The sequence below is a fragment of the Pleurodeles waltl genome, chromosome 11 (genome assembly GCF_031143425.1).
Source record: "Pleurodeles waltl isolate 20211129_DDA chromosome 11, aPleWal1.hap1.20221129, whole genome shotgun sequence".
Taxonomy (NCBI): Eukaryota; Metazoa; Chordata; class Amphibia; order Caudata; family Salamandridae; genus Pleurodeles; species Pleurodeles waltl.
The window spans coordinates 486316215-486343717 of record NC_090450.1 but is presented as its reverse complement, the minus strand read 5'-3'; the positions used below and the strand labels follow the sequence as shown (position 1 = coordinate 486343717).

General features: G+C 49.1%; 1 protein-coding gene across 1 annotated transcript in view; it reads right to left on the bottom strand.

Moving 5' to 3' along the window:
* The window catches only part of LOC138265802 (thiamine transporter 2-like), a 440218-nt gene that overhangs the window by 25889 nt on the left and 386826 nt on the right, over positions 1 to 27503 (bottom strand). The window contains exon 5 of the mRNA XM_069213860.1: positions 621 to 762. Coding sequence (XP_069069961.1) covers positions 621 to 762 — 142 coding nt within the window. The remainder of the gene's footprint in view (positions 1 to 620; positions 763 to 27503) is intronic.

Here is a 27503-nt window from a genome sequence, read left to right as displayed (position 1 = left end):
CCTTGTGGTCCTTGTGCCATGGTGCCCTGTATTGCAAATTTGGTGAATCCATGGAGTAGTAACTGATTTATGCGCATTGTAACTATTTTTGATGCATGGCTTAGGGTCGTTAGATGTGGGTTCCTTGCACGAAAACACAAAACTTCTAAACTTTGCAGTGAATAATATCATAATCTCGGAAAGGGCTTAATTTGCATAAGAATAAGTGCAAAGGCACAAAGTTTTGTTCATAAGCTGGCCTGCGGCACTATCAAAGGGTGGAGTGCCTAATACTACCTCTACATAGTCTTGCTTTCACTTCATGCCTCTTTAATCCATCACCAGACACTCCCTACCACTAGTTGTCACTCACTCAGGTTCTCTATCATCCCTGCTTTCTCCCTTTTGACACTGCATTCCCACCTTTCTCTTCCTCCTCACTTCTCCCTCTTTTATTTTTCTCTTGCTCTGCATCACAGTGTTTTGAGAAAACATAAGTGCCAGTCCCCAAAAATGTGTACTAGTGAGCCCCAACTGCAACCACTGACTCAAAGTAAGCACAGATCTTGGTGCACCTTAAAATGGCAGAAAGCTTAAATATATGAAACATTAATGAAAACATAAAAAAGAGCATACTGTACCTGAGTGAAAATATCCAGCCCTAGACCTCTGGAGTCAACAACAGTAACAGTCACGATTGTCTGAAGAGCCAAAGCGATGAACGTATTGAACCCAAAGATTAAAGCATACCGTTCTTCACTGAGGTTAACAGCAATCTGAAATCTAAGACAAGAAATCAGTTAGTTAAATAGTAAGAAACAATAGCATTGCATATGCTCAGATACTTGATGGAAGACCTTGTATTACTTCTAGTTGTGAATAACAAAACACCGGGCCAATAATTTGTTACTATTATCAATAGCAATAATACTCTTTTCATCAAGCTTGTAAAGTAAAAGGGTCAGGTGATTTTGTCAGAAGCTGATCCTGTGAAAATATGACTTGGTGGCAAGTGTGAGTTAAGCTCTTTATGTTAACATCAGCACACACTAAGAGGGAAATTTACTAACCTTTTGCACTTGGTTTGTGATGCAAACCTAGCACAAAATGTTGTTTTGGCATTTACTTTTCAATGTAAATCTTGATTAGCGTTGGAGAGTTGCATAGAGTATGTAAAGTAGTGATATGAGATGCATTGCATTAAGGGGGTGTTTCATGGGTGGTGCATGTACTTTGACATACAACCACCCATGAGGTGTGACGCAAATCCGTATCTCCTAACAAATTTAGAAAGGAGTTTATACCAATTAAATGGGGTCTCTGGTTGGCAGTCAGTTTGCACTCTGTTCATGCAGGGGCCCTCACTTTAGTTAGGGTAATGAAGATACACGTCTAAGACAACCCCTGCTCACCCACGTGGTTGCTTGGCACAATCAGTCAGGCTTATCTCACAGGCAATGTGATAAGAATTTGTACCAACACACACAGTAATACAGAGAAAACACTATAAAATGGACACCACACCAGTTTAGAAAAATAGACAATATTTATCTAAATTAAACAAGACCAAAATTACAAAAATCCAAAATACACAAGTGAAGGTAAGAATTTTAAAAATACAAAGAGTCTTACTCCATAGAAACCAATGAAAACATTGTTTTTACACAAAGTGCCTGGTTTGCATAAAAAATAAAGCCACACAGGTGTGCATGTGTAGGAAAAGTCAGCGATGAGTCGATTCCTTACTCGCAAGTGAGGCTGTGCGTTGTTTCTTCTCTGGTCGGGTAGACAATGATTTGTTTTTCTCTCCTGCAAGAGAGTGATGCGTCAATTTCCAGACAGGACACCTCAGATCCGACGATGCATTGACAAATCCGGCAGCACGGTGTTGGAAAACTGCGCTGTGTGGGATTGGCGTTGTTTTCAGCAGCGGAAAGCATGTGTTGCATTGTTTCTTAAGTTGCAATGCAGGTGATGCATCGATTTCCCAGCCACAATGCAGATGGTGTGTTGATTTCAGCCGCGAGGCGGGTGGCGTGTAATTTTTACAGCCGAGTTGCAGGTGGTGTGTCAAAATATTCCCTGCACGGCTTCCTGTGCGTGGATTTCAGTCCTTGTTCTACCAGCTTCACCTTTCAAAGGCCCAGGGGATGGATAGGGCACCACTTGGCAGGGCAGGAGTCTCAGTAGAGAGTCGAGTGCTGGCAGAGGAAGCCTTTGATGGCCCTGAGACTTCAAAACAGGAGGCAAGCTCAATCCAAGCCCTTGGAGACACTTTACAAGCAGGAATATACCGCAAAGTCCAGTCTTTGTCCTCTTTCAAGCAGAAGCAGCAACTGCAGGCCAACCCAGCAAAGCACAGTCACAGGCAAAGGGGCAGTACTCCTCCTCCAGCTCTTCAGCCCTTCTCCTTGGTAGAAGTTACTCTTGGTTCCAGAAGTGATCTGAAAATCTGGGATTTGGGGTCCAATACTTAGACCCCTTTCTGCCTTTGAAGTGAGTAAACTTCAAAGGAGAGTCTCTGTTGTTCACAAGATCCTCCCTTGCCCAGGCCTGGCTTTAGACTTACACCAGGGGGTTGGAGACTACACTTTGTAAGGGCATGCACAGCCCATTCAGGTGTAAGTGACCACTCTTCCCTCCACTCTAGCCCAGATGGTCCATCATGATATGCAGGCTACACCCCGGCTCCCTTTAATGCCCACTTTCTAAAAGCGACATATTCAAACAGACAATTTAAAAAACAACTTTACCAAAATATGTATTTTTAAATTGTGAGTTTAAAGACCCCAAATTTCAAATCTCCCTCTGCTCCTAGAGGGAAACTGTACTTAAAAGTTATTTAAAGGCAGCCCCCATGATAGCCTATGACAGAAATAGGCCTTGCAACAATGAAAGCCGAATTTGGCAGTATTTCACTGCTAGGACATGTAAGACACATCAGTATATGTCCCCCCTTTAACATACACTGCATCCTGCCCATGGGGCTACCTAGGGCCTACCTTAAGGATGCCTTACATGTATTAAATTGGATGGTTTGGGCCTGGCAAGTGGCTACACTTGCCAGGTTGAATTGACAGTTTAAAACTGCACACACAAACACTGCAGTTGCAGGTCTGAGCCATGTTTACAGGGCTTCTCATGTTGGTGGCACAACCAGTGCTGCAGGTGCACTAGTAGCATTTGATTTACAAGTCCTGTGCACCTCTAGTGCACTTTACTAGGGACTTTCTAGTAAATCAAATTTGCCAATCATGGAAAGGCCAATTACACATATCATTTATACAGGAGCACTTGTACTTAAGCACTGATCAGCAGTGGTAAAGTGCCCAGAGTGCCACAAACAGCAAAAACAAAGTCCAGCACACAGTCAAAACATGGGAAGCAGAAGCAAAAAAGACAGGGGAGACCATGCCAAGGATGCCAGGTCTAGCAGTTAGGGTGGAATGGTTGTCATCCTCCCACATGCACGTGCAACATATCCAATCTTACACAAATAGCTTGTTTTGTCATTTTATAGCTCACATAGTCTTACAAATCTACATTGCTAAATGTGAAATTTATTACAGCAGACAATGAGTTTGTGACTTGTGAATTTATTAAAGTGTTAAAGGTGAAGACATACTTTGTGCAAAAACATATATAAATAAAATGTGAAGGAGTCAGTCATGGTGAATGGAAGCATAGATGTAGATGTCAAATCATCTGAACTCCAAAGTCCAAATTACTCCTCCCATCAGAAATGGAAAAATGTCTAGAATTAGTTCACAGATTGAATGTATGACACACAAGGGAGGACAGTAAGGTTGATGTTTCTTGCTGGCAGTGGTGGGTGTCTTGCCACTCACACTTCCTGGATATTTGCATGGACGTCCCTGCTTCCGAGGGTGGGGGGTGGGGGTTCAGCTGCTATAGAGGCAAGGTTGTCTGACAGCATTTCTTCCTCTGGCAGGGCCCCCCTTCCTATGTCTGCCACAGATGTAGATTGCCTTGATGTACTTGCACCACAGGACAGGGTAAATGGTGGTGGAAAATCCCTGCTCAGGGTTTTATGGATGTTCATCAGCACCCCTGTTAGCGTGTCCATGCTGGAATAATGGAGCTCCATCTGTTGGTACATGTCCCTCTGCATCTGCTTGATTTCCCAGAGATAGGTTACTACCTGGCCCATCATGCTTTGGGGCTCCTGATAGACCCCAAGACTTAGCTGATGGTGCCCTGGTCATCTGTGGCCTTACTCTGCCGGCTCACAGCATCCTCCCCACAGACACCTCACCCATGTGATGGTGCCCTAGGCCCATGGTGCCCTCTCCAACTGGGTCCTGGTCTCTCTGTGTCAAGGGTGGTGATTTGCACTCCAGGATCCAGGACTGGTGGGGCACAAGATTGTACTGACTGTGCTAGATAGACAGGTTGAAGGTATGTTGCTGGCTGAGTTGTTGTAGCATTTGGGATAGGAAGTATTGATGTGAGCACAGTGAGACTCAGGCCCTCATTACAACCCTGGCAGTAAATCCTGCTTTCTGCCGTGCTGATGGCCGCCAACATACCGTTGCGGCAGCGGAATTCTGCTACAGGTATTACGACCCACATCTCGGAATCCACCACAATACAGACACCCACACAAGTCCGCCACACCAAAGGTCAGTGATAAACTGGCGTTACCGAAACCTACGACATCACGCCAACAAGAATACGCCCACACTATCACGACCCACGAATCAACGCAGCGGTTTACAACTGCGGTAGTCCATTGGCGGTACACACCGCTGCACTCAAAATACACACACATTTACAAAACACAACCACATTGGACAATTCAAAATGCACACACCTAATACACATACACACTCCACACCCACACACTCACAACACTATAAAACACACACCCACATTACCCACAAACCCTTACAACAACATTTTATTGAGAAAGCTGTGAGAGAGAGAATAGCAAACACAACACCAGCATCCACAGGCACACAACACCATCACTCATACAACATCCATGCACCTCAAACAACACACACCAACATAACACATCACACAGCACAGTAAACAACACCTCCCACATCACCCACACAACAGCATGGCACCTCAAAGACACCAAAGGTTTTCAGAGATCAGGGTCATGGTGGAGAAAATCATCCGGGTAGAGCCACAGCTTTTCGGATCACAGGAGCCATTGCTAGGAAGATGGAGCTATGGCGGAGAATCGTCGACAGGGTCAATGCAGTAGGACAGCATCCAAGAACACGGGATGACATCAGGAAGAGGTTGAACAACCTACGGGGGAAGGTGGGTTCAGTGGTATCCAGACACCAGATTGCTGTACAGAGGACTGGTGGTGGATCCCCACCTCCTCCCCCACAACTAACAACATGGGAGGAGCAAGTCTTGGCAATACTGCATCCTGAGGGCCTCGAAGGAGTAGCAGGAGGACTGGACTCTGGTAAGTCATATCTTATTTACCAAATCCCCCCACCCCACCTGCATGCCATCACATACCCCCACCCTCACCCCATCACTTCAACACCTCAAATATGCCCCACTATCACAACCCACACATCCCAGTACCAAGGCACTGCATGCAACACCTATGCATGGACCCCCATCACCGAAGCATGTCCAGTACAGATACCCACACAGACCCCAAGCCAACTATCACAAAAGGGCAAACACAACAATGCAAGCACAGGAGTAGAGGGTACCTCACCCAATGCACAAGATGGCACACACAGATACTAAAACTATGCATTTACACCCCAACAGGACCCATACCCAACGTCATCGGACAGGAGGTGCCAGACCTATCCTGTCCCCCCACAGAAGAGGTGCACAGTGATGACAGCAGCTCTGCATGCCTGGATCAAGATGACCAGCACGGCCCATCAGGGACCTCGGGACAGTCGGTTCCCCTGCCACTGTCACAAGCCACCACAGAACCTCCCCCCTCAGGAAACACCACCACAGCACCCACGCAGCGGGCCCATCCCTCTGTCCCCAGGACACGTCAATCAGCAGTGTGTCCACCACTACAGAGAACCCAGGCAAACCCACCAACCCAAGAAAATCAGGGACCTGGGGTCAGTGGCACTTAGCACACGGTTCAAGGGACAGAGGAACAGCATAACAGGGAAGCTGGGAGGACTGCTGTGCGACAGGGGGAGGACAGGCCCAGGGCACCGACACTCCACAAGGCGCTCTCCAACATCATGGGAGCATACCACCATTCCCAGGAGACCATGGGCACGGTACTGGCCAAGTTTCAGGAGACTCAGCGGCTGCAGGAGGAACACTACCTTGGGATCAGGGAGTACTTGAAGTCCATTAACACCACCCTGGTCACCATTGCAGGGGTGCTGGCAGACCTTGTCAACTCCATGAGGGACACAGTGGCACACAAACAGGCCCCTGACACTAGCCTGGACGATGAACAGCCCTCCATCTCTGCCGGCGTTAGTGGACAGGAGGCACCGCCACAGGAACAACAGGCCACCAGCACCCCACCCCCTGCAGAAGGACAACCACCCTGCAAATGATCCCGGAGATCCAGGAACAAGACAGAGAACATTGCCAAGACCCCGCCAGGAAATAAGACCCTCCTGAATGTCACCCTTCTGTCCCACTTTGTCACCCTGTCCACCTTAAACTGCCATTGCTCCCCTTCCGATTGGACAATGCACATCTGAGACCAAGGGACTGAACTCTACCATGGACCTTCCTCCACCATCACCCCAGCCCATTTCACACACCCTCCACTTATTAGCACAGAAATAAACACCCTTGAATGACAAAACAATCTGGAGTCAGTCTGTGCTTTCACAAATGTGTAATTGCAACCTCTCTGAAGTATAGCAATGTCAATGTACTTTTTCACATACCAATGTTACACAGTTGTTGGCCAGCAGTACACATAGCAGAGGGCACAAAGTGGGACCCAGATCTGTGAAATGGAAAGCCAAAGTGACAAGTCAGGGTTCATATACAGAGGTAAAAAGGCAGAGTTATGCTAGGTCCCACAATAGTATGAGATGTGGGAAGCAGTGCCATCCTCTTCCTCGTGTCTCACTGGAAGTATTGCATGATGATGTTGTTACGGTTGTCTACATCTTCTTCTTCTGCCTCCTCTTCTTCACTGTCCACAGGCTCCACAGCTGCCACAAGACCACCATCAGGCCCATCCTCCTGCAGAAAAGGCACCTGGCGTCGCAAAGCCAGGTTGTGCAACATACAGCAGGCCACGATGATCTGGCACACCTTCTTTGGTGAGTAGTATAGGGATCCACCTGTCAGATGGAGGCACCAGAATCTGGCCTTCAGGAGGCTGAAGGTGCGCTCTATTATCCTCCTAGTTTGCCCATGTGCCTCGTTGTAGCGTTCCTCTGCCCTTATCCTGTTATTCCTCACTGGGGTCAGTAGCCATGACAGGTTGGGGAAACCAGAGTCACCTGCAAATATCGAGGGACAACTGTTAGACATCCTCCAAACATTAGGGAATCTCCCATACCCAGACACCTAATTAAACTGTGTGGGGACCTTGGGCTCACCTATTAGCCACACACTGTGCCTTTGTAGTTGCCCCATCACATAAGGGCTGCTGCTATTCCTCAAAATGTAAGCGTCATGCACTGAGCCAGGATACTTGGCATTCACATGGGAGATGTACGGCTCTGCCAAACACACCATCTGCACATTCATTGAATGGTAGCTTTTCCGGTTTCAGTACACCTGTTCATTCCTGTGGGGGGGACAAATGCCACATGTGTCCCATCAATGGCACCAATTATGTTGGGGATATGTCCCAGGGCATAACAGTCACCTTTACTGTGGGCAGATCCTCCACCTGAGGGAAAACGATGTAGCTGCACATGTGTTTCAGCAGGGCAGATAACACTCTAGACAACACGTTAGAGAACATTGGCTGTGACATCTCTGATGCCATGGCTACTGTTGTTTGAAAAGACCCACTTGCCAGGAAATGGAGCACTGACAGGACCTGCACTAGAGGGGGGATTCCTGTGGGGTGGCGGATAGCTGACATCAGGTCTGGCTCCAACTGGGCACACAGTTCCTGGATTGTTGCATGATCAAGTCTGTAAGTGATAATTATGTGTCTGTCTTCCATTGTCGACAGGTCCACCAGGGGTCTGTACACCGGAGGATGCCGCCATCTCATCACCTGCCCCAGTGGATGTGCCTCATGGAGGAGAACGGTGAGCGGAGGGTCATACACCACATAGGTTTCACAAGGCTGTTTAGCACAATCGTGAAATTATCTCTGTGTGCCTTTGTCTGTCCGTATTCCTGGCCTAAATAGGTGTGACGCAGTTAGTTGGCCTGCCATGTGGCCCACAGAAATGGCGGCAGCCTGACCTGTAAGGTGGGACAAGGGGAAATGAGGTAACTGCGCTGGCGTTGTGCAGCGTCGCGGTAGGCGGTCGAAGACCGCTTCACAATTCAGCATTGGTTATCATTGGGCCCTATGGGTTCCAGGAGCCAATGACGATGTACGCCAGCGGTGACAGTACGGACCGCCGCGGACGTGACTGCCATTTTCTATCTGTTCCCTCACTTGATACCTGACCTTCAGCAGGAGAGGACCTACACTTCAAGTGCTGCTGTGACCTGTGTCTGGAAGCGACAATGGCTGCAGTGTCTGGGGAAAGGGCCCCTGCCTTCACTGCGGAGGAGTTGGAGAAACTGGTGGATGGGGTCCTCCCCCAGTACACGCAACTCCACGGTCCTCCAGACAAACAGGTGAGTAAACTGCGTGCATGGTGGATGGCACATGATTGTATGGAGTGTCGTGGATGGAAGAGACGGGGGGCAGGCCAGCATGTGAGGATGGTGTGTGTATGTATTTCTGGGCCAGGGTGGGAGGTTTGTGGACAATGCGTGAGAAGAAATGTACGGGGGAGTAACATCCATTCTTACTTCACTTTTCCTCTAGGTCAGCGCCCACCAGAAGAAGGGGATTTGACGTGCCATCGCCAAGGAAGTGCGGACCCTGGGGGTCTACCATAGACGGAGCACCCACTGCCGGAAAAGATGGGAGGACCTGCGCCGCTGGACCAAGAAGACGGCGGAGGCCCAGCTGGGGAAGGCCTCCCAATGTGGAAGGAGTGCCCTTCGCACCATGACCCCCCTGATTTACCAGATCCTGGCGTGGCATATCCTGAGTTGGATGGGTGCTTGAAGGCATCACAGCAGCCACAAGGGGGTGAGTACACTCTCATTCAGCTGACTCTGTGTACTTGATGAGTTGCCTGGGTGGGGGAGGTGGGCTGTGGGTTCCCCTAGGACAGGGCAGACGCGCAAAGGTAGATCCATTAATTTGCATCCTCATTCCTAGTCCAAACCCAAAGGTGGTATTTGCCCTCTACACCTAGTCAGGCTCCTATGGGTTCCAGCTGTGCATGGAATGGTTCTCGACAGAGTCCCCCATGGGCATGTGCTTTTCCCCTGCCCTGTTAGTGCATGGCTTAGTGCATAGGGCTGCTCCCTGTGTGTTGTGTCCGCCAACGGTAGTGGTGTTGCAGGCATTGACCACATGTCTTTTGTGTCTTTCACCCCCTTTTTGTTTTGTTACCCTGTCCTTGTGTGCATTAGCATCATCTGGCGGAGGAGCACTGGCACAGGATCAGGAGGAAGCTGCATCCCACATGGCCCTGGAGGGTGAAGTAACGGAGTCCGAAGGCACCAGTGGGACGGAGGGCAAGGGGAGCTCCACGACGGGGACAGGAGGAGACACCAGCGACAGCGACTTCTCCTCTGATGGAGACTCCTTGCGGTGGCGGCCACCTCTGTGCCCACCGCATCAACAGGTACAGCCGCCACCCCCTACCAGCACTGCCCTCCCAGCAGCCCCTCATCGAGTTTCCCGTGCCCGCTCACCCAGGAGGGTGGGCATCTCCTTCGCCCCAGGCACCTCAGCCCCTGCCCCAGTCAGCCCTGCTGCCCTCAGTGAGGAGGCTATTAACCTCCTGAGATCGCTCACTGTTGGGTAATCAACCATTTTGAATGCCATCCAGGGTGTCGAGAGGCATTTGCAGCAAACAAATGCATACCTGGAGGGCCTTCATTCTAGCGTGGCAGCCCAAAAATAGCATTTCAGGCTCTGGCCTCAGCACTGATGGCAGCCATTGTCCCTGTGTCCAGCCTTCCCCCTCCAACTTCCTCTACCCAGACCCAATCCCCTGTACCTCAACCTATCCCAAGCACACGATCAGACCAGCATGCACACTCATCAGCACACAAGAGTGAACATGGCAAACAAAAGCACCACACATCCCACAAGCACCATCCCCATGCAGACACACCAACATCCACTGCCTCTACTGTGTCCCCCTCCTCCACGTCCTCCTCCTCCCTCCCTGTCTCGTCTCCACTCACACCTGCATGCACTACATCTTCATCCACTACCTCCATCACCAGCACGCCGATCACTACACACAGCTCACGTGCAATCACCACCCCGACTACCATGCACACATCCCCTGTGTCCTCTCCCAGTGTGCCTGTGAGCCCTCCTCCCAAACTACACAAACGCAGGCACACACCCACCCAACAGCCATCCACCTCACAACAGCCTCTGGCCCATGCACCTTCACCCAAATTCAGCAGACGTACACCTCCTACAACCACTACCTCTTCCTCCACTCCCAAACCCCCTCCATCCTCCCGTCCCAGTGTGTCTAAGAAACTCTTCCTGGCTAACATTGACCTCTTTCCTACACCATCCCTCTCCCCGTCCTTCCCCAAGGGCCAGGCTGTCCAGGTCCCAGCCCAGCACCTCAGCCACCAAATCATCCATCACAGTGATCTCAGCAAGTCCGGTCACATCGCGGCCAGCACCCATCAGGGCTGCCAGGGTGCCACCTAGCGAGGCCAAGGAGCAGGCCATTCCGCCACCTGCCAAGGTGAAAAAGGTGCCCACATGCCGGAGGAGAAGCTGCACCAACCACCAAGCAAAGGCTCCTGCAAGCTAAAAGGGGACAGTGGCAAGGGACCAGCAGCGACATCAAAGTTGGGGAAGGGACACATGGCAATGAGCAGGTCAGGACAGGGCACGGAGGCTCTGGCTGAGGGAGCAGAGTCACCCCTTCTATCAACCAGAACATCAACCTGTACGGCGGTGGACACCGCCACCTGCACGTCTGCTGCCTCACCAACAGTCCCCAGCATCATCCCCAGTGGGCAGCCATCTGAGGCTGCAGGAGACGTCCTGCTGTGTCCCTCCACAGGTGCAGACACATGCACCACCGCCAGCACCTCCGCCACAGACACCGCCGCAACCACCGCCACCAGCCCCGCAACGTGCTCAGCCAGTGCCACCACAGCTGACATGGCTATCATCCCCAGTGGGCAGCTGTCGGAGGCTGCAGGAGATGTCCTGGACCTTGCACAGCGTACACGAGACACGACACCCAGCACTGTTTGTACCTGCATGTGGCAGGCAAAGTCGCAGCAGGGTGGAGTGTGTCTCTGTCTCCATGGAGTATCATGCTACCTGTTCCCAGGCAATCTTGTGGCACACACACCCAGGTGGGGAATGGGACATGCCACACTGCATGTGAAGCAACCTGGGCACAATGCCCCCTCCAGAACCAGTGGAGAATCACATCCACTACCTCAGTCCTTGGCAGGACGAAGCACTCTGGGAACTAAGCCCCCTCCAGAAGCAGTGGAGAATCACATCCACTACCTCAGTCCTTGGCAGGATGAAGCACTCTGGGCACTAAGCCCCCTCTAGAACCAGTGGAGAATCACATCCACTACCTCAGTCCTTGGCAGGATGAAGCTCTCTGGGCACTAAGCCCCCTCCAGAACCAGTGGAGAATCACATCCAATACCTCAGTCCTTGGCAGGATGAAGCACTCTGGGCACAATGCCCCCTCCAGAAACAGTGGAGAATCACATCCACTTGAGAGACTGTGGCTCTGCACTCCCCAGGATAATGCAGTGGGCAAACCACCCACTGGAGAGACTTCTGAGACTGTGGCTTTGCACTCCCCAGGATAATGCAGTGGGCAAACCACCCACTGGAGAGACTTGTGAGACTGTGGCTTTGTACTCCCCAGGACCAATCAGTGGGCATGGAGACCCCTCGTGGAGCAGTGACGTTATCCGCTCACACGGCTGAGGTGCCCCCCCTCCCCCTGAGGTGCCTGTTTATTTTCCATCTGATGCCCCTGCAGTGTTCTCTCCGTTTCGAATCAGGTATCTTGTGTGGGCTTCGCCCATGCATTTTGGGACACTGATCCACAGACAATGATTTCATTCATATCCGGACTTGTGTAGTTGGTGTACATATTTGTATATACGGATATTTCAATTTGGCCTATCTGATTTTTCAATGATTACACTCGTTACAATCATTTCCTTTTGTCCTTGCGTTCTTCCAGGGGGTGACGGGGTGTATATGTAATGTTGCTGCATGTATTTGTGTTTATGGTGTTGTGGGTGAGGGTGGGGGTGCTGCGTGTTGCGTGTGTGTGTCACTCTCTTTTCGCTCCTCCCCTCCCCTGTGTGCTAGGTGCAGTACTCACCATGGTCATCACCGGCGTCTTTGATACAAGAGGAGGTAGGCCAGCATCGGCAGGACCTGTAACTCGGGCTCCATGGCGTCCTGGTTGTTCGTAAAGTGTCGAAAGGTGAGTGGTTTCCCTTCTGTGTTCTGTTTCCGTCGTGCTTTTGATGTCTTGGTACCGCCCCGGAAAAGGTGGCAGATAGGCCTCTTGTAATACAGTGGGCGGAACCTTGTCTTTTGCCTGTCTGTTGGCAGTTACCGCCGCAGTGTTTGTTTCTACCGCAGTGGCGGTCGGAGTGTTAAAGTGGCTGTCTATGTTGGCGGTTTCTGCCATGGTCGTGATTCAATTTTTTTTACCGCCGGTCTGTTGGCGACCGCCAGGGTTGTAATGAGGGCCTCACTGTTTCCATCTGATCAGGCTGACCATATGTGCCAGGTCCTTTATTCCCGTCCACTTGTCCAGGAGCGTTGTCATCCCTGAAGGCTTCATCCAGGGGTGTGTTGGGAGTCTGTTCGGTGGGAATGTCTGCCCAGGTGCAATGCCAGTTTGACCTGTTAGAAATAGAGTACATTGTTTTTGCTGGAATTGTGGAATCTACATCCAAATATTTATTGGTACATTAAGTAAAGACCAATGACAATATAAATAGATAGGCTTTCCAATTGTAATATATTTCCATGGTATTGAAGTTGTTGACAAGACATTTGTGGAGGTTGCAACAACTATTAGGACTGAGTGGCTCATTATATGTGCTGATAATTTGCATTTTGGATTAAGAAATGAACATGACATCTAACAAACATTTAAGTCAACAATGTGGAGAACTAACATGTGTATTTGACCATTTCAAGGCCTAGTTGTATGAGATACAGGCAAACACAAAACTTGGTTGCATATGTAGCAGTAGATATCATGTGAGCAGTGCAGAGTCAGTGGGTTACCTGCCACTTCCAATTGGCTGAAGCAGCAAAATGCCTTACAACTACCTGATGTACACAGTTGGCAAGGTGTCCTTCATGACATCAATAGTGTTATTTGGGGTTATCAGGACAACATCAAGCTATGTAGGCATACACGTCTCAGAGTTAAGCATGATATGTAAATTGCTCAGTCCATGATGAGTGAACATCCGGTGTGACATTCTAGACAAATGGTGAACTCCGGGTTCAGTGAGCATCAGTTGTGACATGGCTAACAAGTGTCTTTGGGCAAGTGCACAATGGCCTCTTGTTTTAAGTTACAGAAAGAGGGCCTCGTGGTAGTTGGAGTCATGTCACTTTCAGACTCCCACGCTAGCCAAATGGTGAACTGCATGATGAGTGAACATCAGTTGTGACATGGCTAACAAGAGTCTTTGTGCAAGTGCACAAAGACCTCTTGTTCTGAGTTACCGAAAGGAGGCCTCATGGTAGTAGTAGTCAAATCACTCTGTCTACTTCCCAACACTTGACTAATGTTTAGCCTGACATACCTGTTGCCACATTGTAGTTAGGCTGGACTGTACATTTACATGTTGACACATACCATAGGTCCTGGGATGGTCTCTTGATATTAAAACACTTACAGACCCCATTGCAACAAATGGCATGCAATAGATATTGATACATGAGATGTTATGTACAACCATACACATTGACAATCTACTGCCGCTGATACTTTGGATACTGCAGGTTATGAAAGTAGATGAAAAACACAATAGCAAAAGCTGTGATGCGAGAATACAGGACATTGAAGTTTTGTGACAGTTTTTGTGGTGTGACTTACCAGACTCCGCTCCCCCAGCTATTCCTGTCAAGCCCACAGGATGCAGGATGGCCAAGACCTTCTCCTCCCAGGAAAAGAGCTGTAATGAGGTGCTGGGAGGACCACCACAGTCTTCAGGGCCTCCAGGTGTTGCCTGGATGCCAGGAAACACACCTTCCCTCTCAGGGCGTTCCACCTCTTCCTAAATCCTCCTTTGCGTGCAAGGTGGTGCCTAGAGCATTCACTCTGTTGATTATCCTTTGCCACATTTTTTCATTTTCCTAGTGAGAGGAGTATGTTGGAGTTGGGCTCCACACAATTGTAGCTCTACTCTTATGATATCATCCACCATGACTCTGAACTCATCCCCTAAAAAATGTGGATTTTTGGGGCATGACATGGGGACCCCATCTCCTTGGGCGTATATATAAGTTAAAAGTGGATGGAACTGCAAGGCTCCCCTCCCTGAGCCTCTTTAGGTCCTAGGAACCCTATCCCCCAGGGCCTTATATATAACCCAAAAAGGGAGGGGGCATGCAGCCCACCTTCCCACGCCTCATAAGGCCCTGGGGACCCCATCCCCCAGGGCCATTTGCTGTTTATTAAAGGAGAGCGGGCTGTGCGACCCCCTATTCACGCCTTGTTAGGCCCTATATCCATTTCTAAAAATAAAGGGGGGTTCCCGCGCTGCCCCCACCCAGAGCCATTTTTGGCCTTGGGACCCCATCCCCCTAGGTTGCTTGATTAAATAAAGTGGAGTGGGGTCATGCAGCCCACTTTCCTAAACGGTTATCAGCCCTGGGGACAATATCCCCCAGGGCTCTGCACTGTTAAAGGTGGTTGCCCTACTGCTACCTAGGGAACCCGCCATATAGTTGTTGTGGGCTGTGGGGGGGAGCGCCGTGTCCCCAGCCAGCATTGCTCTTTCCCAGATGGAGCAGTTCGTAATGCTGCTCACTCCAGGCAGCAGCAACATTTTGATCTGTTTCCCTGCTCACTTCAGTACAGGCAGGGAAATAGATCAAAAATCCACTTCCAGCAATTTCAAATATCCCACCCACTGGAAACAGAGTTGGTGCTTGCTGGTGGGAAATTAAAAAATGCTACTGCCAAGAAAGAGCAAACACAGGATTCCCTGAACACGCCAAGGCGGGCTGGAAACCGCTATGTCCAGGGTGGGCTCTCCGGAACATAGGTACTGAGCCAACCCTGGGGGACTAGGTCTCTTGGTCTATTAATGGCTCAAGGAGAGGGGCTTCATGGCCCCCTCTGTATTTACTCTAATGTCAGCCCTGGGGGTGTGCTCCTGGGGGCTTTAGAGGCACAGGGAGGGGGGCTGTGCAGTCCACTACCCATTTGAAATCATTCTGGCCCTGGGTATGGGCCCATGGGGCCTTTAAAGGCTTGGAGAGGGGGATGCATGGGGTAGGCTCCCCAGAACCTATAATGAATGAATATGGCCTGGTCGACATTTTTTAATTTTTTTATCCAACTGGGGTCCTGCCAGCTTGCAGCATTTTTCGCCATTCTTTTTTCTTTTTGGCCTGGGAGGGGGTGGTCACTCTGGGTCTCCCACATTTGGCCTACGGGGCCAGGGTATCCTTACCTTGCATCATTATATATATATTTTTTCTAACTTTAAGACAGGGAACTAGGGGCCAGATGTAGCTAAAAAAGATTTTGCGAGTCGGTGCGACTCACAATTTCCAATTCGCAAAATCGTATGCAGAATGGTGTCTTAGACACCTTCTGCGAATCTCAAGGGGGACGCAAAGACCCACCTCATTAATATTAATGAGGTGGGTCGCATTTTGTGACCCCATTGAGATTCCCTGCACTCACAGGGATGGTGGCCTTCTGGAGAATGTGCATCGCGATGGCCGTTTTGCATGGTGCAAACTGCGATTTTCGCAGTTTGCGCCATGCAAAACGGTTACTACATCTGGCCCTAAGTCCTTCAGTCCTGTAGTTGATGGCAACAATATTTTTCTCATATTGCTGGCAGTCAATCAGAGCGCTCACTCACAAGGGAGCATGACTCCAGACACAGCATGATGGTCCAAGGAAAATAAAGCTCCTTGGGCCAATCAGAATGCTCTATTTTTTAAATGCCACTCCAGCGAGAGTCTCTCAAAACTCTTGTGGACCCAACAGTTCAAATATACAATTATTTTTCAACCCTAATTTCTAAAAAATTACTGAATGGGTTTACACTATGTAAAAATGGCACAGTCTGCGAACCAAGATCTAGCTTCCTGTCGAATTTGGTGTAAATCCATTTAGCAGTTTTCTCTGTGACCTGTCTTAAAGACGTCTGTGGAAAATGCATGGGATTTTGCGTTTTGGGACCCTCCCTTCTTTCTCAGCCCCCACTTGACGGATCACCCCAAAAGTTTCAATGCACAAACTAGTCAAGTAGCACAATTTTGGAAAATTTAGTGGAAATTTGTCAAACAATGACAAACTTATTAGCAACACATAAAACTATTTTCGGATGGACCTGCAGACCTAACTATACCTACCTAGTTGCGACCATCACTAGGTAATATATATATTGTTGGATGTGCGGCAAATAAATAATACACAAACAAAATCAATATCGAATATTATGAAAGAGCTTGAAAAGGCACGCATTTCTGAACTGAAGAAATGGTGGGAAATGACATAATTGACTGTGGAACAGAGCTACGAGGACTTCACATTCTAATCCTGCCCACATTTGATAAGGTTCCAGAGCTACTAGATGAGTGGAGAACACACATGGCCCCACGTTCCTCAAAACGTATGGGCACTTTAATAACACATGCCAAATGGCAGATGGAGCAGCAGACTGAGAAGCTAATGGAAGATCTAGAGATGATACCCAACTAGGAGGAGATCCAAACATTGTTTGGTAAGGTGCAGGAACACATCACCACACAGGAGGAGGAAATGAAAGCAAGAAAGGCATGCAAATTTAATAGAGACAAGCTCGATTATGAATATAGCAGGATCTATACATTTGTTCACAAATACAACACTTTAAGAGTAAAAGAGAAAATTAATGTCGGGAATGAAGTGGCTGCCACTCATAGTAACATGGATTTGAGCTCAGATCCAGGATCATCAGCAGATGAAGCACCTCAAAACAAAGTGGATTTTCAAGGGGAGATGAGATTAATACAAATGACCACACCACAGTCAAACCCAGGCAGGGGCCATGGACACGGAGGCACAAAACGCGGCTGGGGAAGAGGAAAAGGAATGAACAAAGAATAAACAGTCCCCCTGCACCATCTATTCAGACCCCAATAAACACCAGGGTTATAAACATCTCCCATACAACATTAATTGTTGATCAAGAAAGAATCCTAAATTTAGGCCTGAGTTTCTGTCCAACTATGGAGTGGAAATATGCTACGCAAGAATTAAGATTTATAAATTTGTAAAAAATCTACTCCTGTTGAAATACTATGCCATAAAACATCCCCCGCAGCAAGGTAAGCAAGTGACAACAAGAACTGTGAGTTCAGGTTTTGACATCAGGGACATTCCGGATCTCATGGCCATCAATGACCTAGAAGATGAAAATCCATAAGTTGGTCAGGAGGGGTGTGTCAACATGGATATTGAAAAACTGAAATCAATAGGATTTGCCACTGATCACGCAATTGGAAGTAAATTTAAACTATCAAGCAAATTCAATCCACAATTACTGAGTGGCAATCTCATTGATATCTTCTCTGAGTTGGTTATAGAAGATATTACCAAGCTATGCATGAAGCAAGATATATTTCACAAGAGTACAAATTTGAGAAATGTCACCCCAAAAGATTGGATAGAGATCAACTCACTCAGAAACAATGACTCCATAATTGTTAAATCATCAGACAAGGGTGGAAACATTGTAATCATGGATCGGGAGAAATATATTGAAGAGTCCCAGAATCAACTGCACTATTGTGATCATTATGAAAAATTAAAAGGATATCCAATTACAAACCCCCAAAAGAGATACCATGGGATGTTAAATGAGGGGCTAGAGAACCAACTCATTGAGTAAGAAGAATGTCAATATTTTAAAGTAGACTCTCCCAGGATTCCATGTATTTATTTCTTACACAAGATCCACAAAGACAAAAACTGTCTGCCTGGCAGAGCGATTGTGACTATGATAGATTCTCTTTTGGAAAATACCTCAAGATATTTAGATATCTTCCTTTGTCCATATGTTATGGAATTAACATCATATTTGCGGGAAACTACACATTTTCAGTCAAAGATTGATAATATCCTGTGGCAAACTAATTATCTTTTAGTAACAATTGATGCTTCATCATTGTATACATCTATTAAATACCAATTTGGCATTGAAGCCTGTAGATATTTTCTGCAAACATGTCCCATTGAATTTGTACAACACACGGAAATGGTGTTGACAATGTTATCATTTTGCCTAACCCACAAAACTTTTCTATTCAATAATTAAATTTTTCTTCAAAAACAAAGCACAGCAATGGGAATGGCACTTGCACCAACATATGCCAACCTCTACATGGGCTGGTGGGAAAAAGAAGTAGCCTGGTCTGACGAAATGAATGCTTATATGGAAAATGTAGTGCTGTGGATTAGATTCATAGATGATTTATTCCTTATCTGGGATGGACATGAGAACAAACCATAGTAATATATTGATGCACTGAATAAGAACAATTGGAATATACATTTGGTCTCAACATAGAACAGAACTAGAATTGAGTTTCTGCTGGAGGTCAAAGGAGAGAACTTGAAACCACTGTATATCAGAAACCAACAGCATGTAACTCAATATTACATGGTAAAAGTGAGCATCCTAAAGCAGTAAAATAAAGCATTCCTTATAGTCAGTTCTTAGGGCTCATAGGATCTGCTCATTTGAAAGCGAAACAACAGCAATGATACAAAGATTTCTAGAGAGAGGATATCCACAACAGATCCTCACTGATACATATCAAAGAGTCAAATGTAAGAAAAGGGAGGATCTACTTTACAAACATAAACCTTTCGGTGCACACAAAAACAAAGAGAAAAACAGAAATGTGGAACAACCTGGTACCAGGTTGTTCCTGGAATATACTTGCCAACACCAGGTGATTAACAACGTATTGAAATGCAATTGCCATATATTAAAACAAGATCAACATATTAGAACCAAGATTGGCCAACATCCACGAATAATGTATCGAAAAAGGAAATCATTAGGAAACCTTCTGACACAGAGGGGGTCATTACGACCCTGGCGGAATGTTGGCGGTAACACCGCCAACAGGCTGGCGGTGTTCCGCCAGGAATTATGACTGTGGCGGAATTGCCACGGCCATACCGCCGGCCCCTCCATTTTCCCGCCAGGATTCCGCCTGGCGGTCATAATCCCCAGGGCAGCGGTGCAAGCACCGCTGCCCTGGGGATTATGAGTCCCCGACCGCCGTCCTGTCCATGGCGTTAAGGGGACTTGGGGTGCCCCTGGGGGCCCCTGCACTGCCCATGCACTTGGCATAGGCAGTGCAGGGGCCCCCATGCATAGCCCCGTCGCGCATTTCACTGCCCGAATTTCGGGCAGTGAAATGCACGATGGGTGCTACTGCACCCGCTGCACATCAGCATTGCCGCCGGCTCTATTACAAGCCGACTGCAATGTTGATGTGACATTTCCTCTGGGCCAGCGGACGGTAACACTGTTACCGTCCGCTGGCCCAGCGGAAATGTCATAATAGGGAGACAGAAATACCGCCGGCAATGGCGGTATTCTGTCTCCCGTGGCCCCCAGAGTATTTTTATCAAAAAAGGACAAGACAGCCTGGTTAACAAGGAAGAGTCTTGGTTTCTGGGGATCTGAATATTGCAAAGCCTGTAAATATGCCATCAATATGCAAACCTATGGAACAATGGAGGGGGAGAACATCACTATCACAGAAAGAATCACATGTGAGACAGATTTTGTCATTTATATCCTACAATATGGTTGTCAGAAAAAATATGTGTAAAGTACCATCCACAAGTTAAAGATTAGGTTTCTGCAACACCTTCGAGCAATTAAAAATAATGATAGAACACACCCCCTAACTAAACACTTTTGGGAAGTTCACGACGGAGACTGGAGTAGCCTAACCTTTTATGCGATAAACCAGATCAAACTGAGTCCTAGGATGGGAGACAGTTCAGTAGAACTCAGAAGAGCAGAATCCAAAGTGATTTTAACATTAGGATCAAAGAAACCGTGGGGTCATAATCTGGATGCTGAGTTGCATGTGCATCTCTAATAAAGAGGGAAGGAAATTAAAATGAGATTAAGGTTTTGAAATTAAAGATGTCTAACACAATGACAACTCACACCCATTAATGAGGAATAAATGACAAATCAAACAGTATTGTATACATCATAGACCTGAGTTTGGAAGACCTCGTTTGTTGGCAAAACTATCGAACTGTTAACATGATCAATGATAAGTAAAAACTTTGACATATGTGGAGAACTTTGCAGAATAATGTTTATTTATGTGAAGTGGTATTGGGTATTGCACTTTAATGGGTTACATAGACAGAGGTGTAAGAGATGAGCCCAAGACTGTATAATATTAATCTGACTACACATTAGGATGATTTTCATGTGATGCTGATTTGTGAAGCAGGATGACAGCATATGGGTAAGAAGGATGTCACTGGACCGATCTCAGAGCCCCAAGATCTCTTCATCCCATTCAAAGTCCTCAGAACACTCAGGAAAGGTGCATAAGAAGAAGAAGAAGTCCAAGAGGACTTCGACTTCACCTCGCCCATTGGCCGACGAGATGAGAGGAGAACATCAGCGTTCCTGGCACGGTTCTGTGGAACTAGTTCGACTCTGCGCCTCCCACCTTTTCCAGGAGCTGATTCAACACCCACTCAGATAAAGCAGTTCTACAAGGATATGTGCAGCATACTGAAGTGGGCTGACCCCTCTGGCGCACCTCCGGGACCGTAGGGTCGGATGACACTTAAACTGGACCCACGCCAGCAGCTTCAGCCTCAGCTTCGGCAGAGTCTTGTGGATCCGAGTCTGGATCCAAACCAGCACCGGTCATACCCAAGCAACTTTCTTTGGCACCGGCCTTGATGCAGATGCTCCCAGCGCTGTTGGTGCCAACTGGCAGCACCAGCCCTATTCTCATCCCTAATGATCTGCAGTCGGAATGGAGATGCATGATGCAATTCTGGCACCGACGTAGCCCAAAGGTGGCAGATCATTGCCTGAGCTTTATTTTCTACACAACCAGGCATGGGGAAAGAGTGGGAGGGGTCACAGGACTGTTTAGAATACCAGTTGGAAAGTCCTTTGGACTGCTGTGAGGAGCTAGGGGAGGCAAGTGATCTGGACACCTTCCAGATATTGGCTTGCTCTCTCCCCCCACTGTGGCTATGGAGGAGGGAGCATACTATGCAATGGTGGTGCATTGGGCAGCAGAGGTCCTCGACGTGGATACACCCTCAGTGGATGTGAAGACCAACATCTTGATGGAAGTGCTTCATCCTGGGACTTGTACATCTGAACCCCTTCTGCCCTTCAATGAGGCACTGAGAGATGGCCTGCTAGGAACTTGGTCCAAGCCCAGCACAGGTACTCCTGTCAATAGGATGATTGCCGCTGCCATTGAACCACTCCAGGTGACCCCACATTGCTCAGCCAACACCCCACCCCTGTGAGTTTGGTTGTCCAAGCCTCCATGGTGCATTCTCATCCGCTCCCCTTGATAGGGAAACCAAGAGGCTGAACCATCTTGTAAAGAAGCTGTTTTCTTCCACCAGCCTGGCATTGAGGTCGGCGAACACCTTGTTCTTACTGGGCTGTTTCTTCCATACCATTTAGGACACAATTGCGCAAGTGCTGCCTCAGGTCCCGGAGAAGGCCCAAGCCATACTTTCCCAAGTGGTGAAAGACAGGAGGGACGCAGCTAAGTTGAACATATGGTGTGGCTTAGATTCGACTGACTCACTGGGCAGAGCGGTTGCGTCAACAGTGGCCTTAAGGCACCATGCCTGGCTGAAGACATCTGTTTTTTGGGGGGATGTCCACGCAACTCTGATGGACATGCCCTTCAAAGGCACTCGCTTGTTTGGCGAGAAGGCAGACTAAGTGAAGGAGCGCTTCAAGGACTCTTGGGCTATGGCCAAGTCCTTGGGTCTCTCGGCAACCCGTTCATCCACTGTCTGCCTTTCACCCCTTTCATGGCTAAGGCAGGGGCATGGCTACGTACAAGCTCTATGCCAACCACCGCTCTATGCAATCAACCCAGAGTATGCAAGGGCATGGTGCCTTCAGACCTAGATGGTCTGGAAGCCGGAAGTTCTTTGCCACACAGCCCCACGAATCTGCAGCCTATAAGCCCTCCTAGTTTGCATCTGCAGGACCATGCTTGCCCAACTGGAGGGAGAATACACCATAATATCATCCACTGGAAGTCTATAACATTTGACGCATGGGTACCTCAGATCATCAGGAAGGGCAATGCCTTTTCAGTTCTTTCCTCCTCCTATTCCACCAACATTCAAACTGCTGTTTGAGGATCATTTGTGTCTGCTCCGAGAGGAAGTTACAGCTCTCTTGGCCAAGACAGCCATAGAAAGGGTCCCGTATCAGAAGTATTATTCCCACTACTTTCTGATACCCAAAAAGAACAAGGGTTTTCACCCTATTGTAGACCTACGGACCCTAAATCTCTTCTTCGCGAAGGAAACTTTCAAGGTGCTCATGTTGACTGAGGTCTTGTCTGCCCTAGACCTAGAAGACTGGTTGGTTGCGCTGGACTTACAGGAATTCATATTTTCATATCCCCATCCTGCCCGCCCACAGGCATTACCTGCGGTTCAAAGTAGGCCACAAACACTTTCAGTTCACTGCACTGCCATTTGGCCTTACCAGTTCCCCTTCGGTGTTCACCAAGGTGATGGTGGTGGTCCCAGTTCATCTCCACAGGTCAAGGGATTTAGGGCATCATTACGAGTCTGGTGGTCTTCAGACCGCCAGGTTCGCGGTGGCGGTCCGACCGCCAAATTACAACTTTGGAGGTCAGTCCACCAATGGACCACCGTCCCCAGAGGGAACATGGTTCCCAATGGCATGATGGCACGCTGAACTCAGTGCCGCCATGCTGATTCAATCCCCCTTTCCGCTAGCCTTTTCAAGGCTGAGACCTGGCCATGAAAAGGATGGTGGAAAGGTAGTGCAGGGGTAGTCCTTGTGTGCATTAGCATCATCTGGCGGAGGAGCACTGGCACAGGATCAGGAGGGAGCTGCATCCCACATGGCCCTGGAGGGTGAAGTAACGGAGTCCGAAGGCACCAGTGGGACGGAGGGCAAGGGTAGCTCCACGACGGGGACAGGAGGAGACACCAGCGACAGCGACTTCTCCTCTGATGGAGACTCCTTGCGGTGGCGGGCACCTCTGTGCCCACCGCATCAACAGGTACAGCCGCCACCCCCCTACCAGCACTGCCCTCCCAGCAGCCCCTCATCGAGTTTCCCGTGCCCGCTCACCCAGGAGGGTGGGCATCTCCTTCGCCCCAGGCACCTCAGCCCCTGCCCCAGTCAGCCCTGCTGCCCTCAGTGAGGAGGCTATTAACCTCCTGAGATCGCTCACTGTTGGGTAATCAACCATTTTGAATGCCATCCAGGGTGTCGAGAGGCATTTGCAGCAAACAAATGCATACCTGGAGGGCCTTCATTCTAGCGTGGCAGCCCAAAAATAGCATTTCAGGCTCTGGCCTCAGCACTGGTGGCAGCCATTGTCCCTGTGTCCAGCCTTCCCCCTCCAACTTCCTCTACCCAGACCCAATCCCCTGTACCTCAACCTATCCCAAGCACACGATCAGACCAGCATGCACACTCATCAGCACACAAGAGTGAACATGGCAAACAAAAGCACCACACATCCCACAAGCACCATCCCCATGCAGACACACCAACATCCACTGCCTCTACTGTGTCCCCCTCCTCCACGTCCTCCTCCTCCCTCCCTGTCTCGTCTCCACTCACACCTGCATGCACTACATCTTCATCCACTACCTCCATCACCAGCACGCCGATCACTACACACAGCTCACGTGCAATCACCACCCCGACTACCATGCACACATCCCCTGTGTCCTCTCCCAGTGTGCCTGTGAGCCCTCCTCCCAAACTACACAAACGCAGGCACACACCCACCCAACAGCCATCCACCTCACAACAGCCTCCGGCCCATGCACCTTCACCCAAATTCAGCAGACGTACACCTCCTACAACCACTACCTCTTCCTCCACTCCCAAACCCCCTCCATCCTCCCGTCCCAGTGTGTCTAAGAAACTCTTCCTGGCTAACATTGACCTCTTCCCTACACCATCCCTCTCCCCGTCCTTCCCCAAGGGCCAGGCTGTCCAGGTCCCAGCCCAGCACCTCAGCCACCAAATCATCCATCACAGTGATCTCATCAAGTCCGGTCACATCGCGGCCAGCACCCATCAGGGCTGCCAGGGTGCCACCTAGCGAGGCCAAGGAGCAGGCCATTCCGCCACCTGCCAAGGTGAAAAAGGTGCCCACATGCCGGAGGGAGAAGCTGCACCAACCACCAAGCAAAGGCTCCTGCAAGCTAAAAGGGGACAGTGGCAAGGGACCAGCAGCGACATCAAAGTTGGGAAGGGACACATGGCAATGAGCAGGTCAGGACAGGGCACGGAGGCTCTGGCTGAGGGAGCAGAGTCACCCCTTCTATCAACCAGAACATCAACCTGTACGGCGGTGGACACCGCCACCTGCACGTCTGCTGCCTCACCAACATTCCCCAGCATCATCCCCAGTGGGCAGCCGTCTGAGGCTGCAGGAGACGTCCTGCTGTGTCCCTCCACAGGTGCAGACACATGCACCACCGCCAGCACCTCCGCCACAGACACTGCCGCAACCACCGCCACCAGCCCCGCAACGTGCTCAGCCAGTGCCACCACAGCTGACATGGTTATCATCCCCAGTGGGCAGCTGTCGGAGGCTGCAGGAGACATCCTGGACCTTGCACAGCGTACACGAGACACGACACCCAGCACTGTTTGTACCTGCATGTGGCAGGCAAAGTCGCAGCAGGGTGGAGTGTGTCTCTGCCTCCGTGGAGTATCATGCTACCTGTTCCCAGGCAATCTTGTGGCACACACACCCAGGTGGGGAATGGGACATGCCACACTGCATGTGAAGCAACCTGGGCACAATGCCCCCTCCAGAACCAGTGGAGAATCACATCCACTACCTCAGTCCTTGGCAGGACGAAGCACTCTGGGAACTAAGCCCCCTCCAGAAGCAGTGGAGAATCACATCCACTACCTCAGTCCTTGGCAGGATGAAGCACTCTGGGCACTAAGCCCCCTCTAGAACCAGTGGAGAATCACATCCACTACCTCAGTCCTTGGCAGGATGAAGCTCTCTGGGCACTAAGCCCCCTCCAGAACCAGTGGAGAATAACATCCAATACCTCAGTCCTTGGCAGGATGAAGCACTCTGGGCACAATGCCCCCTCCAGAAACAGTGGAGAATCACATCCACTTGAGAGACTGTGGCTCTTCACTCCCCAGGATAATGCAGTGGGCAAACCACCCACTGGAGAGACTTGTGAGACTGTGGCTTTGCACTCCCCAGGATAATGCAGTGGGCAAACCACCCACTGGAGAGACTTGTGAGACTGTGGCTTTGCACTCCCCAGGACCAATCAGTGGGCATGGAGACCCCTCGTGGAGCAGTGACGTTATCCGTTCACCCGGCTGAGGTGCCCCCCCTCCCCCTGAGGTGCCTGTTTATTTTCCATCTGATGCCCTTGCAGTGTTCTCTCCGTTTCGAATCAGGTATCTTGTGTGGGCTTCGCCCATGCATTTTGGGACACTGATCCACGGACAATGATTTCATTCATATCCGGACTTGTGTAGTTGGTGTACATATTTGTATATACGGATATTTCAATTTGGCCTATCTGATTTTTCAATGATTACACTCGTTACAATCATTTCCTTTTGTCCTTGCGTTCTTCCAGGGGGTGACGGGGTGTATCTGTAATGTTGCTGCATGTATTTGTGTGTATGGTGTTGTGGGTGAGGGTGGGGGTGCTGCGTGTTGCGTGTGTGTGTCACTCTCTTTTCGCTCCTCCCCTCCCCTGTGTGCTAGGTGCAGTACTCACCATGGTCATCACCGGCGTCTTTGATACAAGAGGAGGTAGGCCAGCATCGGCAGGACCTGTAACTCGGGCTCCATGGCGTCCTGGTTGTTCGTAAAGTGTCGAAAGGTGAGTGGTTTCCCTTCTGTGTTCTGTTTCCGTCGTGCTTTTGATGTCTTGGTACCGCCCCGGAAAAGGTGGCAGATAGGCCTCTTGTAATACAGTGGGCGGAACCTTGTCTTCTGCCTGTCTGTTGGCAGTTACCGCCGCAGTGTTTGTTTCTACCGCAGTGGCGGTCGGAGTGTTAAAGTGGCTGTCTATGTTGGCGGTTTCTGCCATGGTCGTGATTCAATTTTTTTTACCGCCGGTCTGTTGGCGACCGCCAGGGTTGTAATGAGGGCCTCACTGTTTCCATCTGATCAGGCTGACCATATGTGCCAGGTCCTTTATTCCCGTCCACTTGTCCAGGAGCGTTGTCATCCCTGAAGGCTTCATCCAGGGGTGTGTTGGGAGTCTGTTCGGTGGGAATGTCTGCCCAGGTGCAATGCCAGTTTGACCTGTTAGAAATAGAGTACATTGTTTTTGCTGGAATTGTGGAATCTACATCCAAATATTTATTGGTACATTAAGTAAAGACCAATGACAATATAAATAGATAGGCTTTCCAATTGTAATATATTTCCATGGTATTGAAGTTGTTGACAAGACATTTGTGGAGGTTGCAACAACTATTAGGACTGAGTGGCTCATTATATGTGCTGATAATTTGCATTTTGGATTAAGAAATGAACATGACATCTAACAAACATTTAAGTCAACAATGTGGAGAACTAACATGTGTATTTGACCATTTCAAGGCCTAGTTGTATGAGATACAGGCAAACACAAAACTTGGTTGCATATGTAGCAGTAGTTATCATGTGAGCAGTGCAGAGTCAGTGGGTTACCTGCCACTTCCAATTGGCTGAAGCAGCAAAATGCCTTACAACTACCTGATGTACACAGTTGGCAAGGTGTCCTTCATGACATCAATAGTGTTATTTGGGGTTATCAGGACAACATCAAGCTATGTAGGCATACACGTCTCAGAGT